This window comes from Polistes dominula, unplaced genomic scaffold, assembly GCF_049000335.1.
Source record: "Polistes dominula isolate Pdom_NZ unplaced genomic scaffold, Pdom_raw_medaka contig_77, whole genome shotgun sequence".
NCBI lineage: Eukaryota > Metazoa > Arthropoda > Insecta > Hymenoptera > Vespidae > Polistes > Polistes dominula.
This window is the reverse complement of record NW_028301152.1, coordinates 8,051,319-8,066,609: the sequence shown is the minus strand read 5'-3', so window position 1 is coordinate 8,066,609 and position 15,291 is coordinate 8,051,319. Positions and strand designations below refer to the sequence as shown.

General features: G+C 32.4%; 3 protein-coding genes across 3 annotated transcripts; all 3 read left to right on the top strand.

Moving 5' to 3' along the window:
- Positions 1–6,092: 6,092 nt before the first annotated feature.
- LOC107068869 (farnesol dehydrogenase) lies at positions 6,093–8,509 on the top strand. The gene is made up of 5 exons (XM_015325689.2): positions 6,093–6,667; positions 7,337–7,508; positions 7,573–7,699; positions 7,814–7,943; positions 8,156–8,509. Exons 1-5 carry the CDS (start codon positions 6,536–6,538, stop codon positions 8,354–8,356), a joined length of 762 nt encoding a protein of 253 aa, XP_015181175.2. The 5' UTR covers positions 6,093–6,535; the 3' UTR covers positions 8,357–8,509.
- A 648-nt stretch (positions 8,510–9,157) lies between these two features.
- On the top strand, positions 9,158–11,123 carry LOC149030729 (farnesol dehydrogenase-like). Its single transcript, XM_089177936.1, has 5 exons — positions 9,158–9,392; positions 9,815–9,986; positions 10,049–10,175; positions 10,289–10,418; positions 10,822–11,123. Exons 1-5 carry the CDS (start codon positions 9,261–9,263, stop codon positions 11,011–11,013), a joined length of 753 nt encoding a protein of 250 aa, XP_089034062.1. The 5' UTR covers positions 9,158–9,260; the 3' UTR covers positions 11,014–11,123.
- A 474-nt stretch (positions 11,124–11,597) lies between these two features.
- LOC149030728 (farnesol dehydrogenase-like) lies at positions 11,598–13,351 on the top strand. Its single transcript, XM_089177937.1, has 5 exons — positions 11,598–11,848; positions 12,041–12,212; positions 12,275–12,401; positions 12,515–12,644; positions 13,048–13,351. Exons 1-5 carry the CDS (start codon positions 11,843–11,845, stop codon positions 13,243–13,245), a joined length of 633 nt encoding a protein of 210 aa, XP_089034063.1. The 5' UTR covers positions 11,598–11,842; the 3' UTR covers positions 13,246–13,351.
- Positions 13,352–15,291: the final 1,940 nt, after the last annotated feature.

The following is a 15,291-nucleotide window of genomic DNA, read 5'->3' as shown; positions in this document are numbered from 1 at the left end:
AGATTAAATTATGCGACATTATTATTATTATTATTATTATTATTATTATTATTATTTTTTTTTTTTTTTATCCGAGGTCGTCCAGAATGCATTTACGCACGATAGGAGGGCACACGAACCCTTCCTCTGTGTGGGACTCGCAGACCTTCTGTGACGAAGACTGACTACTCACTAAACTGGCAAGACCTTACTCCGGGGAACTCCCGGCTCGGGAACTGCCTTCGCATAAAACTTCGAGCCGGGGCCATTGAGACTTAGCCCGCGATTAGAGCTTCCTTCTATCTTTATTATCCATCGTGTCTGTTGTCTTTACGCTCTTTATAGGGCATTACGTGGTTCCCATTAACCTTCTAAGCATCCGTCCTCCTTCTTCTTCCGAAGGACGGTGTGTACGTAGTTTGCTACAGCAGTCCAGTTTTCCTGCTTTTGTAGCTTTCTATCTACGGCATTGTCCGCGTTGAACGCTCCGATCCTTACTTCCAGCTCTCGTCTCTCCTCCAGCCACTGAGTGTAGCCGAAGAACGAGTGTTCCGCGTCGTCCTTTTCAAAACCGCAGTAGCTGCAGTTTGGCGTTCCTGTTTTGCCCATCTTATATAGATATGCTCGATAGTAGCCATGGTTGGACAGGAATTGGGTGAGGTAAAAGTCCACCTCTCCGTGTTGTCGCTCCGTCCATTCCTTGACGCTTTTTATAAGTCGGGCTGTCTTCCTTTGCGGCTCTTCATCTATCTTTGTTGCCAGAGTTCCTACGTACTGTCGCGGGCTTCTCTTGCGATTTCTGTGCGTCCTTGTCGCTGTTGTGATACGTGTCGTAACCGTCTCTCTCTTGCTAATAGGTCAATGGGTATTGCGCCTGCTATTACCATTATCGCATCTTCCGAGACCGTGCGATAGGCGCAGGCGACCCTTAGAGCTCCTACCCTTTGGATCTGGGCGATCCGCGTCCTCTTCCTTTCAACCTTGAGTTCCTCTCCCCATATCTCTGCCCCGTACAGTATAATGGACTGGGCAGTTGACATTAGTAACCTGCGTTTTCCAGGTTTTGGACCTCTAACATTTGGCATGATCCTACTTAATGCCTTGACTCTTGTTGCAGCCTTGTCTGCTGCTTGCCTGAGGTGATCCCAGTACGTTAGCTTCCTATCTAACGTCATCCCGAGGTATTTGAATGCTTCCTTGGTCCATATCTCCTTTTCTTGCACGTTTAGAGGGATAATAGTGTCGATTTCCCTTCTTGTCAGTAGGATCCTCTCCGTTTTCTTAGACGCGAGTTCGAGTCCATGTCTTTCCATCCATGGCCCCACTCTGCGCATCACCTGGTTCAGTCGCATTTGGATGAGCTAAGTAGTGCGTTCGACTATAACTACGGCTACGTCGTCGGCGTACCCGACCAGGAACGTCCCTTCTGGCAGCTCTTCGCGAAGCAGACTGTCGTATGCCACGTTCCAAAGATCGGGTCCCAGGATTGATCCCTGGAAGGCCCCTGCTGTTATCTTCTTACGTCTTTCCCCGTCCGACGTTGCGTACGTCAGATAGCGGTCCTTCAAATAATTTCTTAGTATGCGTAAGAGATAGTCCGGTATCTTGAACGCATGCTCGAGCTCACGCAGTATGTCCTTCCATCTGGCTGAGTTGAAGATATTCTTTACGTCCAAGGTCACCAGCAGGACGAGTGGCCTAGCTCCGTGGCATACGTTTTTGGTGCCAAGAACTGCCTCCACCACTTTCTCCACTGCTCCTATCGTCGATCTCCCCTTCCGAAATCCGTACTGTCTATCGGAGAGGTCTCCCCCATCCTGTAATGCTTTTAGAAGGCGGTTCTTCAGCAACTTTTCATAAAGCTTTCCTGCTGTGTCCAGCATACATAATGGTCTGAATGATGATGGGGAGTTTGGCTCCCTTATCGATCAGAACCAGTCGTGCGATTTTCCATGGGGCTGGGAACACTCCCATTCGCAGGCATGAATTATACAAATTCAAAAGTAGTTGCGGGTGTCTTATCGCAACAGTCTTGATGACTTCTGCTGGTATACCACCTGGTCCGGGAGCTTTTCCGTTCTTCATCGATTTTGCTGCTGTCTCCAATTCCCGTCACATGAAGAGAGGGACTGGCCCAGTGAGCATCCTGTCTGCTTGCTCCCTGATTTCTGGGTGCGTCGGGAATAACGTATCTACAATGAACTTCATATTTACAGCGTCCCTGTTCGTGGTAGGTGCAAGCTTCCCGAGCCTGCCCATCACGATTTGGAATGCCCTGCCATAAGGGTCGTTGTTTACCTCCTGGCATAGGATGCTCCAACACTGCTTCTTGCTTGCTTTGATCGCGTTGCGCATCTTCTTTCGCGCGAGCTGATACTCTGCGTATCTCTGCCTGGCCTCCTGTCTGTTCCTGGATCTTTGGTACAGACGTCTGTATCTGAGGCATTGTCTTCTCAGTTCGGCTATTTCCTCAGATCTCAGATTTCAGCTCCGTGGTAAGCTCCACCGATTCACGCTGGGCGTTCAACATCTTAAAAATGTTTTTATTTTATTGAAAAATTACTATAAGTTTCTTAAATACGCAAATATCATAATTTATAATATAATTTTCATATATGCATTGGTCAGTACCACTCTTTGGATATTTTTCATAAAAACATATAAAAATCAAATTTAATAGACATATTTAAATATATTTATTATTAATATTATATTATATTATTATTATATTATATATTATATTATAATTAATATTATATTATTATATATTAATATTATTATAATAAATTAAATCTATAAATTACTGACGTGATTTCTTCGTCCGTTACTGGGTTATTGATTGGTGTCATTAAGAACGGTAGACATGGATATCCAGCATCACCAACTAATATTCCATTTAGTTGATGTTCTAAATATCTCATGTAAATTCGGGAATTTTGAAAAATTCTACTATCATGAGCATTACCAGGCCATTCTGGCACAATATCTAAAAATTCCATTCATGGACCAACAACTGTTTATAAGATATTTTTTAATTAAAAATTTTTGAATTCATCTATCTTAAGGATTTAATGGTGAAAAAAAAATTTCATATGAACCTGTACATTGAGAGAAAAATAACCTTTCCGATTTCTGTATATTTCATCGACATTGTGAAATCTTGTATGAACTAATCGCATATGAGTACAATCAATTGCTCCATCAACACCAGGTATTCCAATAGCTCCCTTACCAAATCCTAGGTTTTTAAAAAGCCTCTGATTTTCTAATATATCTTCTTGAGTTTGTGGCATTTTTATGTAATCATTAAACAAGCTTGCAAGTAAAACACTTACGTGAAAAACTATTCTAGATATTGTTGGTTGGGAAATTGTCATAGTATCACCAAGGATGAGCTGGAAAAACAATTTTTTTATTTTCATTGAAAAATATATTTACTGAAAATTGAAAAATATATATAAATTTCTGAGAAGTAATAAAAATCCATCATTAACAATAAAAATGTATAATAATCATAACTGATGTTTACCTGAAAGCTAGCAGTTGCATAAAATCGCAAACATATTAGCAATTGAAATACAGGTGGAATAGGTAATCCACGTCAAATCTGTATCGCTTTTTAAATTCAACATCTGAATAAAAATTAAAAGGATTTTGTATATTTCGAATATAGCGTTTTGGAGCACGTATAATTATGTCTTCATTATCTGAGCCAATATCAATATTATCATCAACATTGATATTATGTAATTCCAAAAAATCCATTCTTTACTTGTTTTCACAATTTTCTCAAATTTATTAATTTTTAATTGAAATTGATTTGAATAAATTAAAATTATAATTAATTGATTAACTTTAAACTATCACTTAAACCTTATTTTTGAATTATTATTTATTAATTTTTGATTATTATTTATTATTATCAATTAATTATCTTAACCTCAATGTTAACTGAGATGGTCTTAAGTCTACTAAAATGTTGACTTGAAAAAAACTCTCGTATTGAGTAAAAAGTAAGGTTATTAAGATGATCTTATTTGACTATGAATACATTAACTATTTGTAATTCTTAAGATCGTCTTAAGCGATGACTATGAATATCTATCCAATTGCACATCTTGGCTAAGATCAAACTTTTAAGCATATTTTAAGATTGCGTCTATGAATGTAAACGCTTGCTTAAAACCATGCTTAAGGCCGACTTCAGTATAAGAGCGGACTATGAATACCGCGGTACGCCTCGGTCTATCTAGTGGTCTTTTCCTGTTTGGTATACCGACTATTCTTTTGTGCGCAGTTCGATCCTCCCCCATGCGCGCTACGTGACGATCCCATCTTAATCGGCGTGATTTTACGACGTTGATAATGTCCGGTTTGTTGTACAATAGATGTACTTCAACGTTATGGAGTTTTCTCCATTCACCCGTTTCCTCATCGCGTTTTGCACCGAAGATTTTACGAAGAACTTTGTTTTCGAAAACCCTAAATTTCTTTTCGTCCTGTAACGTAAGCGACCACGATTCGCTACCATAAAGGACTACCGGCAGGATGATGGTCCTGTATATCCTGATTTTTTTAATCGCCTAGACAGCAACCGCGAGCTGAGTAATTTGTTAACCGAATAAAAACATGAATTGCCTAGATTTATTCTTTTCTTAAATTCTTCGTTAATTTCGTTCGTCTGGTTTATGATGGATCCTAAATACCTAAAGTTGCTGACCCGCTCAAAAGTTTTGTCCCGGACGACCAAAGTTCCAGTACAAGGCCTATTCTGAACTCTATCGGTTACCATATATTTTGTTTTTTCCGCGCTTATTTGCAGTCCCACATCTTTAGTATTATCTATTAATATTTTTGCGTTATTAATTAATGACTCTTCATTGTCCCCTAAAAAAGCAATATCGTCCGCGTATGACAACAATTGTGTTGTTCCGTTCAACTATAGACCATCTTTACTTTACTGCAGATCTTTGTCAGCGAATTCCAGTACTAAATTGAACAAAAGGGATGACAATGCGTCCCCTTGTTTTAACCCGCTATGGATATTAAAATCTTCCGACATTTGGTTACCTATCCTCACTTTATCCCTAAAATATGCAACATAAACGATTTTTATTTGTATTTAACTTTGATCACGTTATTTTTTAACAAATTTATTACAAAATTCTGTTGATTTTTTTCTAATGAAAAAATTTGTATCTCATTCAAACAGAGAGTTAGGGTACGAAACCAATTTCTACTTTGAAGCCCACTTTTGTAGAAGTTAATGTAGAATTTGTTTCGATCATACTGAGTAGCATTTCTTTATAAATATTTGGTAACCTTTTTGATCAGGATTCATCTTTCAAAGAAAAATTACCCAAACAAAATATCACAAATTATCGTTTTTATTTTTAAGCTAATACTGTGTCATCTCAAAACATGTTACACGAGTTTTTTGTTGCCTTCATTGCTTAATTCCCTTTCTGAAATTAGCTAAAAATACAATGTTTTAGGTAGATATCTTTTTCACTCATATATATAGTGACAATTTTAAAAGATTGAAAGACAAAAAGGCGTAATGTAAAATATGCGATGTACGTCCAATTTCAGTGGATAACCGGTTTCAGTTTATAAGTAGCAACGCTTTACAATAATCCTCTTTAAAAACAGTAAATCTTTTCCTTATATTAAATAATTAGAAACCTAATAGTGATAAACAAATCTAATATGAGATCGTAATTATACGATACGTAATAAAAAACTGTTTGTTTCTTATTAATTAATAATGTTTAAAGATCGATTTTTGGGTGTAGAAGAATAAACATAGATAAGAAAGTAGACGACGAAAGAATAAAGAGTAAAGAAAACGATAGTCGACATGAAGAAAGACGGTGTGTGGTCTGTTCTTTGCAAGTGATAAGTTTGTGTGAGCTTAAAGGTTCTCGAGCGATATTGATGATTTAATATTCCATTGAATCTGACGTTTGATAAATTAGAGCAAGATGCGGATGAATATAAAGGGACGGGGATTGAGGCGAAGATTATTTAGTAGTAGTCAGTTTTAACAGTTAGAAGTAGTTAATGATCAGTCGTAGTAACAGTCACAGTTGTAGTAGAAGTCATCATCGGTCGCAAGTCGTCATCAGTCGTTATCAGTCGTAAAAGTGCAGTTGTTTATCTCAGTTGTTATTTTAAGATTGTGAAGTAACTATTGTACTTTTTCTAAAACCTATTTTAAATATATTTTATCAGTAGGATTAAACTGGCTGTATGTTAATCTTGCACCTCTGACTCAAACCAAAAATTCCTACATACATACGAATAACAATTAGGAATAAAAGAAATCTAATTTTCCTGTTATATCATTTCTTTATCTGTGTGCAATATTTCCATGATTGTACAATCAACGATTTTTATATGTAGCAAAGATAATTCAAGGTTACACGACTAATTGCTAAACGAGTAAACAGTTTTAAGCGTCCAGTTTAGGACGTAATTTCAACGAGAAAACACGTTCTTTAACTTCTGCATTCATTTTTCTCTTACTGCTTAACAAAATTGAAATTTACAAACCATGGAACGGTGGTCTGGTAAAGTAGCTATAGTTACTGGTGCATCCTGTGGAATTGGATTAGCAATAGCAAAAGCTCTTGTACAACATGACGTCGTTGTCATTGGATTTGCACGAAGGAAAAGTAAGATGGAGGTAATTGATTGAATTTTATTTTCTTTTTACTTTTTATAAACTTGTCTTTATCATAAAAAATAGATAGTGTGTTATTAAAGTGACTGTAATTGTGAGACATTAAAAATTTTTTGTTTTAATAATATTATAAGAAATATACTGTTTTATATTTAATAAAATACATATATACAAAAGTATTAGTTACATTATTTAATAATGAGTTATAATAAATTATATAATTTATATTAATATATATTATTATATTATATACATAAGTTATTATATTATATATTATTATATATTATAATATAATAATTATAATTATTGTATTAAAATAATAATATATAATATAATTAATATAATATATAATAAATTATATTATTATATTATATATAAGTCATAATATACATAAATATAATTTAATAATAGTTAAATTAATTAGTGATTTATAATATAATAGTTTTATATATAACACGGTTTTTTAAAGTATGGTCCGCGACTTAATACAAGGTCGCGTAATTAAGTTTCAGAGTCACATAAATTTTAGCCAAATTACAAAATTCGTAGTCACAGGATAAATAATTATTTTTAAAATAGTTTCCATATCTAATAATTTCGATAAGAATTATATTTAACGTTTTATTTATTGAACTGTTATTAATATTACTAAAATAACATCATTTTTATTAGAGCGAAATGCAGAATGTTAAAGGAAAAACTAAAGGAAAGTTTTATGCATGGGAGTGTGACGTCTCCAATCCTGAAAGTGTCGAGAATGCATTCGAATGGGTTAAGAAAAATTTTGGAGTAGTTCATATTCTGGTGAACAATTCTGGTGTCTTAGCAAAAAAGAAACTTATGGGTATGAATTTAATATTTTTTAGGAATTATATTTCACAATGAAATTAATAAAATGTGTCCTTTAGATTCATCCAGATCCGATTGGAAACAATTATTTGATGTCAATGTGTTAGGATTAATCGATTGTACGAAACGTGCTGCTAAAATAATGTTAGATGCTGACGTAGAAGGTTGCATTATTAACATCTGCAGGTTTGTTAGTTAATTTTATTATTTTTTTTCTTGTTTTTAATGTCATTGTTATCATCGATTTTTTACTGATAAACATAATAGATTTTAACACTCTAATCAAATCTTTTATTGCAGTATTGAAGGTCACGCTGTAATTGCTTTCCCAGGTGTTACGTTTAATATGTATCCAGCTACTAAATTTGCTGTTCGTGCTGCTTCTGAAATCACTGTAAAGGAATTGTATGGAACTAAAATTAGAGTTACGGTAAATATATCTCCAAATTTAATATTTAATATTATAATAAATGGCTCGCTTGACCAGCTGGTCACTTGTGTGTGCGCCACATGTACCAACATTTACATGTGGTACGCATGTTGCTCAAAAATGTATTTTTTTCAGCATTTACTATTATGGAACACAACAAGTTTAAAAGAGAAAAATTAACTAAATTATTATTTCTAATTTTTGTTTAATAGAATCTCAGTCCAGGAATTGTTGACACGGATATCTTTAAAACCAGTAATGTTGAGTTCCATACAGATGAGGCTCTAATGCCCTATTTGAAACCTGAAGATATTGCAGATGGTGTCATTTATATAATTGGAACTCCTCAACGAGTTCATATTGCTGAATTGATTATTAGACCATTGGGAGAACTTAAATATGAATATCAATAACAGGATTAAGTTTAATATTTGCTATGAGTACTAATAGTCATAAGATAACAAAGGTATAATTTTTGTAAGGATTTAAAATGTGAGTCAAAAGTGTATTACTTTTCTTGGAATCTCATGTAAGACACCTGATAAGGATTAAAATATGCAACATAATCAATTTTTATTTTTATTCAACTTTGTTCGCCTTACATATTAACAACTTTATTACAAAATTCTAATGCTAAGATACAAAAACAAAGAAGATAATTTTTATTTTGGTTGGTGATTAAGTTTATTAAAATGAACATGCATTGGTCAGTTTAACAGGTTGAATGCCACGCACCCGGGGTTGTCCGTTTCTCCACTATGTGGAATATATTTCTATTATTCTGGGAAGGGCCTTCACTGGTAACACTTGTGGTATTTAACCTGTTAAAAAATTGTGATAGTCATTCATCTGACCGACGGGGATTAGGTTCGCCATCGGGAGACTAGGAACTTCGACGAAATGTATTTTTGTTTGCAACCAATAAAATGAAATGATATCTTAAATAGATATACGCAAATAATCATATTGTTCTAACTTATTTGGCATACAAGACCACAAAACCGGCATACTAACGAGATATTTACATATAAAAAAAATACATGTAATGAATACGGAAGAGTATCGCAAAAAGTATCAATGGTTGGAATGTAATTTTCCTATTATATAATGTCTTTATCTGCGTACAATGTTGCAATGATTGTGCGTTCTATGATTTTTATATACAGCAGAGATAATTCAAGGTTACACGTTTGATTACTTAATACGTAAGCTGATTCTAGCGTTCAGTCGAGGACGTAATTTCAACGAGATAACACGTTTTATTCTGTCGGTATTAATATTTTTCTCACTATTTGACAAAATTGAGATTCACAAACCATGGAACGCTGGTCTGGTAAAATAGCTATAGTTACTGGTGCATCCAGTGGAATTGGATTAGCAATAGCAAAAGCTCTTGTACAACATGACATCGTTGTCATTGGATTTGCACGAAGGAAAAGTAAGATGGAGGTAATTGATTGAATTTTATTTCCTTTTTACTTTTTATAAACTTGTCTTTATCATAAAAAATAGATAGTGTGTTATTAAAGTGACTGTAATTGTAAAACACTTAAAATATTTTGTATTAAAAATATTATAAAGAAATGTATTGTTTTATATTTAATAAAATACATATATTCAAGTAATAGTTAAATTAATTAAATAAATGATATTTAATTAGTGATTTATAATATAATAGTTTTGTATATATAACAGGGCTCTTTAAAGTGTGGATCGCGAATTAATCTAAGGTCGCGTAATCAAAATTTGGGGTCACAAAAATTTTAAATAGATTACAAACTTCTCCATATCTAAAGTTTTCGATAAGAATTATATTTAACGTTTTATGTGAACTGTTATTATTATTATTAAGAAAAAAACATTTTTATTAGAGCGAAATGCAGAATGTTAAGGGGAAAGGTAAAGGAAAGTTTTATGCATGCGAGTGTGATGTTTCCAATCCTGAAAGTATCGAGCATGCATTCGAATGGGTCAAGAAAAATTTTGGAGTAGTTCATATTTTGGTGAACAATGCTGGTGTCTCTACAGATAAGAAATTTATGGGTATGAAATTAATATTTGTTAGAAATTACATTTAACTGAAATTAATAAAATGTTTTTTTTAGATTCGTCCAGATCCGATTGGAAAAAATTATTCGATATCAATGTGTTAGGAGTAATCGATTGTACAAAACGTGCTGCTAGAATGATGTTAGATGCTAACGTAGAAGCGTGCATTATTAATATGAACAGGTTTGATTGTCTATCTTATTAATTATATTTTTGTTTTTGATGTTATTATTATCATCGGTTATTTACTGATAATATAACAGATTGTAACACTCTACTATATTTTCTTATTTCAGTGTCGCCGGTCATGATGTAGTTTCTTTTTCAGGCATGTCTTTTAATTTGTATCCAGCTACTAAATTTGCTTTACGTGCTGCTACTGAGACCACTGCAAAGGAATTGCATGGAAGTAAAATTCGAGTGACGGTAAATATATACCCAGTCTTTAGTTTATTTAATTTAATTTCTAAATGAATTAATTAAAAAATAAAAATTTTGATTATAAATTTTTATTATAAGAATAATATAAAATGGGATATATTAGTGTTAGCATTTTTAAAGTGTAGATTTTTGCTGTAGAAACGATCGCAATAATTTTAGCAACATTTAAAAGTTCCTGTTCGTTGAACAATCAATCCAATACTCTTTACTTTATTTTATTAATTTATATTATTATTACATAAATGTGATATAGTATGATTTTGTTTATTAATTTCCAAGAAACTTTATTCTGCAAAGAAATAAATTTCCTACTTTAAATATTAAGCAACTAATGAAATTTTAAAGAAAAAAACTTTAAAAAATTTTTTTTCTAATTTGTATTTACCAGAGTATCAGTCCAGGATTTGTAAATACGGAAATTTGTGAAGCCTCCAATATTGACATAAAAAGTGTAGGTGTCCAACTTCCCATTTTGGAATCTAGTGATATTGCAGATGCCGTTATTTATATAATTGGAACTCCCCAACGAGTTCATATTACTGAATTGATTATTAGACCCTTGGGAGAACTTAAGTATTAAAGTCAATAGTAATAATTTTTGTAATGATGTAACATGCGAGAAAAAACTATATTACTTTATTGGGATCTGTTGTAAGACACTTGATAAAGATTAAAATATGTATCATACAAGATTTTTATTATTATTTGACCTAATTCGCCTTACCTAATTACAAATTTATTACAAAATACTTATCCTAAGAAGCAAAAAAAGAAGAGAATTATTATTCTGTTTGAGAATAAAGTTTGTCATTCATCTGATCCGCTGGTTATCGGTTCGCCATCGATAGACTAGGAACTTTGACGAAACGTATTGTTGTTTGCAAGCAACAGAATAAGACGATGTCTAAAATAGACATATGCAAATAATCAAATTGTTCTAACTTGTTTAGCATACAAAACCACAAAACCGGCATACTAACGAGATATTTACATATAAAAAAAATACATGTAATGTATACGGAAGAGTATAGCAAAAAATATCAATGGTTGGAATGTAATTTTCCTATTATATAATGTCTTTATCTGCGTACAATGTTGCAATGATTGTGCGTTCTATGATTTTTATATACAGCAGAGATAATTCAAGGTTACACGTTTGATTACTAAATACGTAAACTGATTCTAGCGTTCAGTCGAGGACGTAATTTCAACGAGATAACACGTTTTATTCTGTCGGTATTAATATTTTTCTCACTATTTGACAAAATTGAGATTCACAAACATTGGAACGCTGGTCTGGCAAAATAGCTATAGTTACTGGTGCATCCAGTGGAATTGGATTAGCAATAGCAAAAGCTCTTGTACAACATGACATCGTTGTCATCGGATTTGCACGAAGGAAAAGTAAGATGGAGGTAATTGATTGAATTTTATTTTCTTTTTACTTTTTATAAACTTGTAAAACATTTACAATATTTTGTATTAAAAATATTATAAGTGATGTATTGTTTTATATTTAATAAAATACATATATTCAAGTAATAGTTATATTTAACGTTTTATGTGAACTGTTATTATTATTATTAAGAAAAAAACATTTTTATTAGAGCGAAATGCAGAATGTTAAGGGGAAAGGTAAAGGAAAGTTTTATGCATGCGAGTGTGATGTTTCCAATCCTGAAAGTATCGAGCATGCATTCGAATGGGTCAAGAAAAATTTTGGAGTAGTTCATATTTTGGTGAACAATGCTGGTGTCTCTACAGATAAGAAATTTATGGGTATGAAATTAATATTTGTTAGAAATTACATTTACCTGAAATTAATAAAATGTTTTCTTTAGATTCGTCCAAATCCGATTGGAAAAAATTATTCGATATCAATGTGTTAGGAGTAATCGATTGTACAAAACGTGCTGCTAGAATGATGTTAGATGCTAACGTAGAAGCGTGCATTATTAATATGAACAGGTTTGATTGTCTATCTTATTAATTATATTTTTGTTTTTGATGTTATTATTATCATCGGTTATTTACTGATAATATAACAGATTGTAACACTCTACTATATTTTCTTATTTCAGTGTCGCCGGTCATGATGTAGTTTCTTTTTCAGGCATGTCTTTTAATTTGTATCCAGCTACTAAATTTGCTTTACGTGCTGCTACTGAGACCACTGCAAAGGAATTGCATGGAAGTAAAATTCGAGTGACGGTAAATATATACCCAGTCTTTAGTTTATTTAATTTAATTTCTAAATGAATTAATTAAAAAATAAAAATTTTGATTATAAATTTTTATTATAAGAATAATATAAAATGGGATATATTAGTGTTAGCATTTTTAAAGTGTAGATTTTTGCTGTAGAAACGATCGCAATAATTTTAGCAACATTTAAAAGTTCCTGTTCGTTTAACAATCAATCCAATACTCTTTTCTTTATTTTATTAATTTATATTATTATTACATAAATGTGATATAGTATGATTTTGTTTATTTATTTCCAAAAAACTTCATACTGTAAAGAAATAAATTTTTTTCTTTTAATATTAAGCAACTAATGAAATTTTAAAGAAAAAAATTTAAGAAATTATATTTCCTAATTTTTTTTTAACAGAGTATCAGTCCAGGATTTGTAAATACGGAAATTATTGCAGCCTCCAATATCGACATAAAAAGTACAAGTGTCCAACTTCCCATGTTGGAATCTAGTGATATTGCAGATGCTGTTATTTATATAATTGGAACTCCCCAACGCGTTCACATTACTGAATTGATTATTAGACCTTTGGGAGAACTTAAGTATGAAGGTTAATAATAATAATTTTTGTAAGGATGTAAAACGCAAGTAAAAACTTTATTACTTTGTTGGAATCTATTGTAATACACTTGATAAAGATTAAAATATGCAACATAAACGATTTTTATTTGTATTTAACTATGATTGCCTTATTTGTTAACAACTTTATTACAAAATTCTGTTTGCTTTTTTTCTGAAGAAGATGTGTGGCATCTTGACAGAGCGTTTGGGTTCGAAACCAATTCCTACTTTGAAGTCCACTTCTGTAGAAGTTAATGTAGAATTTGTTTCGATCATACTGAGTAGCATTTCGTTATAAATACTTGGTAACCGTTTTGATCAGGATTTATCTTTCGAAGAAAAATTACCCAAACAAAATATTACAAACCATCGTTTTTATTTTTAAGCTAATACTGTGTCATCTCAAAACATGTTACACGAGTGTTTTGTTGCCTTCATTGCTTAATTCCCTTTCTGGAATTAGCTAAACATACAATGTTTTAGGTAGATATCTTTTTCACTCATATATATAGTAACAGTTTTAATAGATTGAAAAACAAAAAGACGTAATGTAAAATATGCGATGTACGTCCAATTACAGGCAATAATCGGTTTCAGTTTGTAAGTAGCCACCCTTTAAAATAATCCTCTTTAAAAATAGTAAATCTTTTCCTTATATTAAATAATCAGAAACTTAATAGTGATGAACAAAACTAATATGAGATCGTAATTATACGATACGTAATAAATAACTGTTTTTTTCTTATTAATTACTAATGTTTAAAGATCGATTTTTTAGTGTAGAAGAATAAACATAGATGAGCTGGTAGGCGACGAAAGATTAAAGGGTAAAGGAACAGAAAGTCGAAATAAAGAAAGACGGTGTATGGTCTGTTCTTTGTAAGTGTAAAGTTTGTGTGTGAGTCTGTGTGAGCTTGAAGGTTCTCGAATGATATTGATGGTTTAACATTCAATCGAACTGAACGTTTGGTAATTTTGAAAAAGATGCGGATGAATAAAAAGGGACCGGTATTAAGGTGAATAGTAGTTAATAGTAGTCACTTGTAATAGTCAGAAGTAGTTAATGATCAGTTGTTGTAACAGTCTCAGTTGTAGTAGAAGTCTTCATCGGTCGCAAGATGTTAGGAGTCGTAAGAGTGTAGTTGTTCATCTTATTTGTTATTTTAAGATTGTGAAGTAACTACTATTGTACTTTTTCTAATACTTATTTTAAATATATTTTATCAGTAGGATTAAAGTGGGTGTATGTTAACCTTGAACCTCTGATTCAAACGAAAAATTCCTACATGCATACGAATAACAATTAGGAATAAAAGGAATCTAGTTTTCCTGTTATATAATGTCTTTATCTTTGTAATGCTACCATGATTGTACATTCTACGATTTTTATATTAAAATTACAAATGAGTTTTCGTCGTTTAAAAAAAAATATATATATATATATATATTTATTGTGAAAGAACGGTAGTTTAAATTGAAACGAAGTATTGTCCATCACTAGCCACTACTCTCTCCCATCTTTCAGGTAGCGTTCGGATTCTATGTCTGAAGAACTCATTATCTTTTGATGCTATCCACGAATCAACCCAATTTTTGGTATCTTCATTTGATGTGAACCGCTGCTTCAACAGAGAATGTGCCATTGACTGGAACAGATAATAGTCGGACGGCACAATGTCTGGTGAATACGGCGGGTGGGGTAGTACTTCCTAATCAATTGTTTTCAAGTAGTTTTCCACCGGAACCGCTACATGTGGACGAGCGTTATCATGTAGAAGAATAATTTTGTCGTGTCTGGAGTAGTATTGATTGTGTTTTTTCGTCAGAGCTCGGCTAAATCTCATGAATTGTGTTCGGTAGAGGGTTCCAGTTATTGTTTCGCTTGGATTAAGGGTTCATTCTGGTTTATACGCTAGAAAAAAAGGCTATTTTTACGATTTTTTTTTAGGCTTAGTAGGATGCATATACATATAAAAGTTGTTGGGTATGATAAATACACTCTAGAATTACGAGAAAAAATTTTTGAAGTGAAAACTTCTT